This window comes from Nicotiana attenuata, unplaced genomic scaffold, assembly GCF_001879085.1.
Source record: "Nicotiana attenuata strain UT unplaced genomic scaffold, NIATTr2, whole genome shotgun sequence".
In the NCBI taxonomy this organism is placed as follows: Eukaryota; Viridiplantae; Streptophyta; class Magnoliopsida; order Solanales; family Solanaceae; genus Nicotiana; species Nicotiana attenuata.
Window position 1 is genome coordinate 22,718 of NW_017674532.1, and position 10,973 is coordinate 33,690.

General features: G+C 34.8%; 1 protein-coding gene across 1 annotated transcript; it reads left to right on the forward strand.

Moving 5' to 3' along the window:
- Positions 1-1,798: 1,798 nt before the first annotated feature.
- Positions 1,799-9,974, forward strand: LOC109218836 (solute carrier family 35 member F2-like). The gene is made up of 11 exons (XM_019383232.1): positions 1,799-2,083; positions 3,085-3,179; positions 4,487-4,544; positions 5,117-5,311; positions 5,592-5,668; positions 6,338-6,420; positions 6,528-6,579; positions 7,532-7,600; positions 7,879-7,965; positions 8,085-8,146; positions 9,593-9,974. Exons 1-11 carry the CDS (start codon positions 1,966-1,968, stop codon positions 9,798-9,800), a joined length of 1,104 nt encoding a protein of 367 aa, XP_019238777.1. The 5' UTR covers positions 1,799-1,965; the 3' UTR covers positions 9,801-9,974.
- The last annotated feature ends 999 nt before the right edge of the window (positions 9,975-10,973 follow it).

Sequence of the window (10,973 nt, forward strand, 5' to 3'; positions counted from 1 at the left end):
CATGTAGTACCTTGTATGACACTAGTCCATAAATATCGGATATTATGGCTCGGACCGTATTTTATCCCAAATCAACAACTTTCAACGAAACTCGTTTTCTTTGATTCGTTTATCCTTTAACCTTCACAGCACTTACTTATCGCTTGTTATAAATAGCATAAATGCTTATAATCTTCAAGATAACTTCATCCCCGAGTCTACGTCGATTAACTGAAGACGAAACTTTAACATACGAAAACGCGAAATGTAACAATATATGAGAGACAGATATCATGTTAATTATTACTTTTACTACGTAATAAATAATAGCCAAGCAAATCACAAAATAGTTTCTACATTCATGATTTATGTATTTATAAAATTCTTCATTGAAGTCATTGTATGCAGTATGCACTGCATGGCAAAGTAAAATCACTCTAAAAAGAACTCATTCATCCTAATCTCGTTCTGGATAATCTTATTGATACATATCTGTCAGATGAATAACTATACATATATACAAATATAATAAAAAGGGACGTTTTATGTACCTATGCGATAAACAAGAATTTTCTTTTCACACATCAGCCTTGACATGTTGTCTAACTTAAAGTTGCATGTCTCTCTTTGAGGTTTTTTTCATTTTTAGCAAGCACGAAAAAATCTTTGGTGAATTTTTGTTTAAGGGTGATAGTGTGAAAGCACCAGATCTGTTAGGGTTTTTGGAAGCATATTTGGGTTTCTGCGGGCTTTTTATTTTTTCCTATTCATATAGACTAACTTTGAACGTACTTTCTTTGATTTTTTCAGAATATAAAAGGTGATTTGGTGCAGTTAATACAAGGAGATACATAGTTTGTTTATATAAGGAAGGATTCAATAATAAATTTTAGTTGATTTAAAAGTCCTATAAATTAGAATAACTTAAATGACTAATTTTTTCAATATAAACTCTATTTTTAAAGGGATAAAAAATGCGAACGACATTTAGCGAAGGTCCTTCCTACTTTTAATATAAATATAAATAGGTGCAGTAATAGTATGAGATGTTGTGCGTGATTTAGCAGGTTAATTTGTAGCTGCAACTTCTTTCGTTTTTTGAGGTTATGTCAACGCTAACATTGCTGAAATTATGAGTTTATGTTTTTGCACTCGCCTGGTTGGTTCAACATTTTGATGGCTCAGGTTTAGTTGAATGTGATGCCTAGGAAATGGAGATTTTAAAGAGTTTGAAGTGCTTTTAGAGGATTGTCGTTTATTATTAAAAAGAAATCTTAATATTTTTCTGGTTTTTGTTAAGAGGCAAACAAATCTAATTGCTTATTGCTTAATAAAATAGCTAAAGAATTATGCTAACCCTTCAATCTTCATATTGGGGGTATGCTACTAAACGCTAGTTTTATTGTAAGTTTGTTGATGCTTCGCCGTCTAATAAATTTTTTTGTTTGAGTTAAACATGTAACTTAGGGTGCATTTGCTATTTTCTCAATCCATTGTTTATTCATTAAAAACCTTTAAAGTCGTCGCATTCCATCCGTTTACGTCTGACTTTGCCCCTGGACCCACCTGATGATTACAAAGGTCGAGTAATCTCTTATCTCTCCAGCTAGAAAATAATAAAATATTTAAAAGGAACTATAAAAAATAAATAATAATAATAATAATAATTTGTTAGTCAAATTCTCACGGCGAGTAGTGACAACAAAAGGGCGACAGTGACAAGGAATTTTATAACTCTTTAGCGGCCGTTGATTTTTCTGAAGATTCGGCTTAAAGCTATATTCTAATACTTTCTATCATCATAATAATTATCACATCTATATATATAAGTTATATATCAAAGAAAAAACATAGTACGCAGTTTTTCTGCATTCTCTGAGATGCCTCTGTGAAAAATTTTCAAACTCATTTATTGGGCTTGGATTTTCACACTATAAACTGTAGTGGGCGATTGCCAATATTTATTTATAGATAAAGGTATAGAATATGGTGAACGTGAAGGGAATTTGGACGAAGAAAACATTACTGAGTCTTTTGCTTGGCCAATTTCTGTCCCTTCTCATTACCGCCACTGGGTTTTCATCCTCCGAACTCGCTAGAAAAGGTATTTTTGTTTGATTTTTGTAATTTTAGATTCGATTGTGATCGTAGCTGAAGCTCTGAGTAGCTTGACTGTTTGTTTGATTACTATAACTACCAATGGGTCTCTTTTGGTTTCTACATTATGCAACTAAAATTGTAAATATAATATTTATATAGATAGATAAATAGATATATAAAGTAGCAATTGGAATGAGTGTACCAATCTTTCTAACTGCAAGCAAAATAATGAGTCTATTTTTTCGTTTTTGATCAATCGTCGTCATATCTGAAGCTTTGAGTGGCTTGGCTGTTTGTTTTACTGAATAATATGTATAAATATTCCATTGACTGGCTTCTCTCTACAATTTGTATGACTACTGTTTTATACTAGAGCTTTTAGTTTTTAGCTCTGATTAGCTTCTATATTGTTCTGTGTATTAATTTCTAATTGTCCTAACTAAAGGCTAGTCTCTTCGTGCTAATTTGTTTTATTTTTCCTTAAAACACCTTTATTCTAGTCTAAATGACGAGTATGTAGATGCTACTGTTCACTGTTGCTTGATTTTTCTTTATTCTTTTCCTCCTTTTTTTTGGGAAAAGAAAGGGTAAAGTAGTGAATAAAGCATGCCAGATTAACCTATTATTTTTATAGTACTAATATTTGCCCTACTGAATGAACAGGTTTGACTTGACATAATTTATAGTAATTATCATGTCTTCAAATTGAGATTATGTGCTGTGTAAAGTTTGGAGAAACGTGTTGGTTCCTCTAAATGAATAGAAGAGGAGCCGGTACTAGCATTTTGTGTTCTTGAGATGGCTAACTTACTCTGTGAATCTAGTGCTCTTTGAGTTAGTATTAATGGATGGTAAAATTTAAGGGGAGGCAGCAAGAATTTTTCCTGGGGCACCCATGTATTCCATCCATGGCCTCTCCATCCAAAACACAAAATGTAATCTAAGTTAGTGTCCTTTATCCCTGTCTATTTCTTTGACAAGTAAATTTTTTTTTCCTTGCTATAGGAATCAATGCACCAACGTCGCAGTCATTTCTAAATTACGTGCTGTTGGCATTAGTTTATGGAGGCTTTATGATTTACAGGCGAAAGCCGCTCAAGGTTTACTTTCACTCTTTGAGTGCTTCTAGAAGCTTTGATTTTTTTTCATGTTCACCATAAGATATTCTATTGTGTTTGTTGCAATTTAATTGATTGACAAACATTTGAAGAATGAGCATACTTTTGACAAGTGTATGAAAACGAGCATTTTGCGGCAAAAAGTTAGTTATTGGTGTTTTGAGGCATGTTGAAGATCCTAGTCTCTGGAAAAAATATAGTATATCAAAATGTCTCAAGATCTAAGCAATTCCTGCAAGATTTATTAGGCCTAATTTTATTGTTCTCCATTCAACATTTTCTTTGCTATTATCCTCCCATCTTCTCCCACTTAGTACAATTACTATTTTCACGTCTCAAATAAGCAGTTATAGAATTGTATTTAGGACATATAGAGTAAACACGCTTTTGGGTGTAAAGCTTAAGAGCCTTGGCAAATCTTTAATTTGAGTACCCAAGCTAGCTTGAACTCGTTTTGTAGCACATTACTTGAACCCATCTACTTGTCTTTCATCAAGTTCTGACGTGTTGCTATTTTTTGTAGAATCCGAAGGTCCCACTTAAACCCTTAAGGTGACAGGTGGAGTAGCTCAAGACTTTTTATAAACCTTTTCAAAAAACTCTTTAAGTCCAAAAGTTTCGATGGACAAAAGAAATGGATCTATTGATGGACAAATGAGCTCAATCTGGAGAATCAAATCTGAGTGTATTTTTTCCCTTTTTTTTTATTTCTTCTGGTATAAAATGGATTTAGTAGAGGATGCTGAAATCCTGTTACAATTCATAGAATCTTTCGTATAGATAGTCAGGCTTTTCTTTGTTTGATCTTTTTTTGGGCTGTAACCACATCACTTTCTTAGTGCTGTCTTTGACATCAATAGTTCTTACCATTTCAAAAAAAATCTTTTTTCGAGAATGGTAACATATACTAATCAGCAGAAAAAGCTGTGCTGGTAGCCAAATTTACAAAACATTACCAGTGAGTTTAATCTGTCCTTTTCTACTTACAAGGATACCATTTCAAAAAATTCTTAAGACCAGAAGTTGGCTCTCATATCATATGATAGGGTAGCATTTAACTTGAAGCCTTGATATGATGTGTAGAATAGCCAAAGACGTGTAAAACTCCTTTTCATGCCCTTATCCGATATTGGATATTTATAGCTCAACAGCTTTTCTAAGAATTGTGTTCTTGTTTCTGTGTTTTTAAATGATCTTATTTGTTGATGCTTGTTTAATTAAGCAAGCTGTTGCAATTAAGATTGAATGCTTGGCTTACCTTCTTTTGTTTCTGTTTTCTTTTTGACCAGGCAAAATGGTATTATTACGTCCTCCTTGGAATAGTTGATGTGGAGGCCAATTTTCTTGGTAATTGCCTCATTAAACTTCTCTTGTGGAAGGAAGCCAAATAAACTGTTTGCCCTCATCTTTTTCATGTCTCTTTCACATACCCCACCTTGTATCTTTGAAACATGAATATGTTTTACTTGATGTTAACAGCCCCTTTCCTATATCACTGATCAAACCTTGATGACTTGCTCTTTTTAAACAAATATTGCATGCAATGTTGCTTTTATTTGGAAAGTTGTATTCCGTGCATGTCAGTTGAACCATGTGGTTAAACATCATGATTCATGATATTGCTAGCACAATGGAACACAGAGAACTAGTACTACAGGTTCTTTCTCAACGTTCTAGTTTTTGTATCTGGATAGTTTCTTGCCAGATTGGCCACAATGTCATATATGTTATGAAGATTTTATAAGCAATGCATCAATCTTTCAAAATATGCAGTTTCCTCTGCTACTTCTACAGACCATAATTGCCGCTTCTGGATAGAGATTCTGAGGATTGGCAATGCATGTTTACCTGGAACGCAAACTCCACATTTCGTCATTAAACAAACTCTCAGTTCATTTTCTGTTGCCTTTGCTTTGCAGTTGTGAAGGCTTACCAGTACACATCCCTGACAAGCGTGATGTTGCTGGATTGCTGGACAATTCCATGTGTTCTGCTTTTTACATGGTTTTTCTTGAAGACAAAATACATACCCAGAAAATTAGTCGCTGTTGCCATCTGTATTGCTGGTCTTGTCCTGGTCATCTTTTCAGATGTACATGCCGCAGATCGATCAAGTAATATTGTTACAACCAGTTGTCATCCTGCTTGTTCTGTTTGATGTTAATTATTAGTATGGTTTCACTGCATGCTCTTTCCTATTGCTTATGTTGCTCCCTATATATGATTGTGTATCATCTGGTAATTTTTGGAAAAGGGGGTGAACGTATAAGTCCTTGTGTCCAGCTGCTTCTCATATTAGTGATTTTGCAGTTTGTCGTTTGCTGACTCTATTTAACTTAAAATTCAGCGTATCTATTATCTGAAGAATAATACTTGAATTTCTCATTTTTGTAGGTGGTAGCAATCCTCTCAAAGGGGATATACTAGTGGTTGCTGGAGCCACGCTGTATGCTGTGACTAATGTCAGTGAGGTAAGCAATTGATAGCTGTGAAAATTCACTAGCTTTTCGATCCAGAAATGATATCTATGTGTAGTTAGAAAAGCTCTTTCTTCCCTGCGAGACATAGCAAGGTTGTTCCAATTGAACAGTATTTGCTTGTATTCCCTTTGGCCGATCCAATCAGCAGTTCAGCACTGTGCAAAAGACTACTTTAAAATTATTTGACTTGATGTCTGCAATTATCAATTTAATTATTTGACATCGGTCCATACGCATGTTTCTTTTATCCTCAGGCAGAAACTATAAAGTTCAGTAGTCCATTAAACCTTTCTTCCCAGGTTGTCTGAGGATATTGGGTTGTTCTGCATTGAGTACATTAATGTAATTCCATAAATTAGCTCTAAGTGACAATTTGCTGGTAAATACTTGTAAGAAAAGATCTTTTAGTGTTTGCTCCATAAACAAATTTGACTAGTCGGCAACCTATACACTGTATTGAACTTTCCTTATGCAATTTACGTTGTGGTAAAGGATAAAAGTCATTCCAGTTAACTGTAAAGGCAAGACTGGGAGTTTTATTTTTGATTCCTTGTACAGTGCAGTGCCCTTTTGACTATGAACTGTTTCTCTCTTGGTCTTGTTTCTCAAGCCGCTTTCCTGTTTTGCATTGTTAATGCTTTTATTTCATGTTCTATGCAGGAGTTTTTTGTTAAAAGTGCTGATAGGGTTGAACTCATGGCATTTCTGGGCCTGTTTGGTGCCGTTGTTAGTGCTTGCCAAATGTATCCTAATGTTCAGTCTTTTTAAGATTTTACTGGGGGTTAACCTTCTTTCTTGATAAATGCGTACTCGTTAACTGCTGTACATGACTTCTTTAACCATGCTACAGAAGCATACTTGAGCGCAATGAGTTGAAGTCCATTCATTGGTCAGCTGGAGCAGTAAGTCTCTTATGCTTTGATCTATTTCCTCACCAATGAACATGGATATAGATAGTGAAGAAAGAATTTAATGCTGCCTTTGGAATAGCAAATTTGGGTAGTATCCTTTCTTTAATTTCTAAGCAAGTTCACTTATGTTGGATATGGCTCATGTGAACACTTTGATTTGTTCTTTCCAAATGTATCAATGGAACCCAAACATGAAGCTGTAATTATAAAAGGTGAAATTAGCAACACACAGTCTGCATATTTCGAAGAAGATTAAGGTCCACGTTTTCCTGATGTCCTATACACTCATCTACCGCCCCAATAATGAAAAGGAAAACAAGCTGAAAAAGGCATGAATCTTATGCGATGGAGGCGGCATTATATAAAACATCATCCAGTTTTCAGATTGTCTCCTTCCAAAAACATTGTTGACACCTTTCTATGTTCAGCCACTTTACCTTGCAAACTGTACATGCTTACGAAAAGGTCAGTTTTGCGCATCTTAATTCAAATTCTAAAACTGGAAAAGAAAGTATAGAGGGCTCTTGTTTTGGGAAAGGGGGATAAAGGTGGTGGGCAATGGTGGGAGGGGTCAGGTTAGGGGCACGCTAAGTCGCTGGATGGGTTAGCAAGAGGTGCAATATATAAAATGTTGAAGGTTAAAATTTGGTCAAGATACTGCTTTAGTAAAAAAGAAACAAACACAATGCTGTTAACTGAAACATTGTAGATATATGAGAAATCTGAGTTTTTTTTCTTTTATCTCAAAGAGCCTAATTTGCCTTTCCAAAAGTAAGTCTTATAATGTGAGTATTGATGAGGTCCTTTAAGAGCGGAACTGGCTCGCCATTCCTTCTCATTTTTTGAGTTTACATACTCTGTTTCATTATCCGTCTTATGGTAGTCTTTTTTGTTTATTCTCACATCAAGCTGCCTAAACATTTATTACCATGGGCAATTTCAGACACTTCCCTTTGTTGGATTTGCATTGGCGATGTTTCTATTCTACTCGTTTGTTCCCGTTTTGCTGAAGGTATTGCCCCTCTCCCTATATCTCTATCTTTTTATCTGTTCACACACACATGTATGTATGTCTATGCATATATGTACAAAAAGATGATCAATCAGGCAATCATGTTTGGATCCAAAGCTAGTAGTGGTGCAATCTACAATATGCTGACCTGTTAAAGAAAAGTGATGTCTTCCTAATTCTAGCTATGATCAGTCTGGTTCTTGAAAATTAATTTCTGTTGCGGATCATCAGGTTTGAAGTTAGTTCTATCATTCTGATATGCCACCTTTTGCGTGCAGATGAGTGGTGCCACAATGCTAAATCTAGCGTTGCTTACCTCTGATATGTGGGCTGTTGTAATTCGTATCTTTGCATATCATGAGAAGGTTTGCAGAACAATCAGATTACTTAACATTTTAAGGATTAAAATCTATTTAAACGTATAACTGCTACTTTTACTGCGATACACTAGTGCTATTCTGAAATCAGTATCATTTTTCTTCAGGTTGACTGGATGTATTATGTAGCTTTTGCTGCTGTTGCTGTGGGACTCCTTGTTTATTCTGGGTAAGTAACAAATTTGGTTCCTGAATGGAGTTTCTTATATTTATTGTTGTCCATGTTTTCATAGAACTAAGACGGTCATCTAATTGCTGGTTTATTGCTTCACTGCTTCAATTGTTATAGTTTTGGTATCTTAAATGATATCATAGCGGCTTCTTAAACATGTGTTGTCACTGAGGGGTTGGCGTTCAGGATCTTGCTCAAAAGAGCAACAGGTTATAAATGTGCGCAATTGACTTGATTGTTTTTTATGAAGTTAAATTTTGTTAATTATGATCGGGAAAACCCCGTATGCAAGTTGATACTAAAAAGTTTAGAGAATCTTGCAGCTAAACATATTTTTTACAAGTACCAACTAGTCATCAATGCTGACCTGGACTGCATTATTCTTATCTTCAGCCCAAAGGAGGATAATCTGTTCTGGTAGCTCAATCATCACACTGAGATATGATATCACTCCAAAAGTGTAAAAGGAACGGAGCATTCTACTATCTGTACAAAAGGATTCTCTACCCCTTCAAACGTTTTCATATTTCTCTGTTCCCAAACAACTCACGTAAGAGTCAGTGGGGCTATGTCCCAAGTTCTTCTTTGTTTCCTCCTCTTGAATTTCCATCTTAGCAGCATGTTTGACACTTCCTGTCATAACCTGATTAGCACCATAATCTCTGTGTCATAAGGCAACAAAGTAGTAGGTGAAACTCTCTGCTTTCTATTCTTAATATCTTGTTGCAGAAGATTTCACTGTAGACATACAATCTCTCTGCCCTTCACATCTCCATGTATCCTTTCCCATAAATGAAATCTGCTGCTTATATAAGAGTTCAAGTAAATCGTTAAGCTCCCCGATCTCCCAATTTTTGAAATTTCTCCAATAGCTCGGGTCCCATAAAATTATTCCCCTCCAATTCTGGGCCATTGTTGCTCTTTGCTGGTTGGAAAAATTGCCGGGAATGCTTCACCAAGGGGGATTCCCCTTTTGCTTCCACAAGCTAATTTTGGTGCCATCACCTGCTCTAGTTGTAACATTTTTGTAGAACTCCTCCCGTGATACACCTAAAGTTACTCATATGACCCTGATATATTTTTTGTCCTCCAGCCCGCAACCTGAACTCTGTACTTATCCGTGAACTTGTCCAGCTTGCCTGTTCCTCACTTAATAATAACTTTGTTCAGGATGGTTTCTGTTGATTATCAATTGAGTTTAAGCTATCAGAATGCAAAAGATTAAACAGTTTGTTTATTGTCCATTGATGAGACGCATCTAACGGTTAAGGTGCTGGGGTGCAGTGCTTGAAATGATAATTTAGTGTTCATCTATGTCGAAAGCAAATCGCTAGTTTTATAAATTGTTGGTCAATCTCAATAGTTAAATGCTCACTTGGAAAAATTAGCCAAATGCTTTTATAGAGATAGCAGAACATATTTACATATTTGACTCTATTTCAGAGGTGATAAGGTGAATCAGAATCGAGCTGATGTTGCTGATGAAGACACTACACAAAGCAAGCGTTTTGACGAAGAAGCTGGCCTAGATCATCCTGCACAGAAAGATGCCAGTGAGAACTTCAAAACTGAAGATAGTATGCAAAATTTTGCATCTACAAGCATTACAGAGGTTAATAAAGAAACAGAATGGAAGAAATCTTCATTGTAGTTTTGGGACTTCTTTTTTTTTTTTTTTACTGCTCCCTCCACCCCCTCTATGCACACCTCAACCTCCCAGAAAAGGGCTTCTCAACTTCATAGTGTAGGAAAATCATATCCATTGCTTAACAGTTTTACTTAGTCATTTTTCTTACTCAATGAAAATTTTCGTTCTTGACTTTTCCCTTTCGTTTTAACACAGCTTCTCCATATCTGGAAATAAAAAAAATTGCAAGTGGAATTATTCTACTAAAAGAGCAAACGTGACAATCTAGTAAAGTTAAAAGTTCGGATGCTTGCAATTGTAGGCAATAAAACTATATTGAATTGTGTCCCATACAATTTTTTGGCAAATCCTAATTCAAGATGTATTTGACAAATCAAATAGCGGGTTGATAAAAATCAGGTGTATTAAGTTAGAAAACAGGCATCTAATTTCCTTACACAAGATGAATTCGTTCAAGGTCCGTGCAAATATTACGTTATAATAAAGTTTAAAATTCATGTTATGTGGCGTGTTAAGTTACATTCAAAATCAAGAAGATTATATCGTGTCAAATCATATAGCACGTCAAGTCAAAGTAAGATGACTCAATCTTCTTTTTATTGGAATGCTAATTGTTTACAACAAGCCAATAGTAGGAGGTTTGGGAGGGGAAGGATAAATGAACATTTTCTTTGTGTTCCTGAGCGATGTTTTGATATCCTAAATGTGCATTTAACTTGCAGGGTAGAGATTGAGTCAATACAAAGCCTAGGAAATATTAAGTTACAGCTTGAGATGTTTATATTGATTCTTGACAATGATTTGAGGGAAATTTATGGGATAAAATATACCAAATCTTGTTCTGAAGCTTATTTTCACTACAAGTAGAGTTCAAATTTTATTTTTATTTTTATTTTTGGTCATAGTGGATAAAGTGAAGTATTTTAATGCACTAATTACTTTTAGAAACTCAATCATCCTCACCAACCGAGAAAAAACCTATTGATTCCTACATAGAGGAATTAGGAACCAAAATTATTTATAAATATTTAATTTACATTAAACATAATAGAAAAAATTAAATATTTTCGCGGATTACTTTTTACTATTATTATTATTGTTATTGTTTAAATTGAATGTAATTAGTAATCATTGTTTGTAATTAGATAGAGTGCATAGTTATTTGTTACACGGATC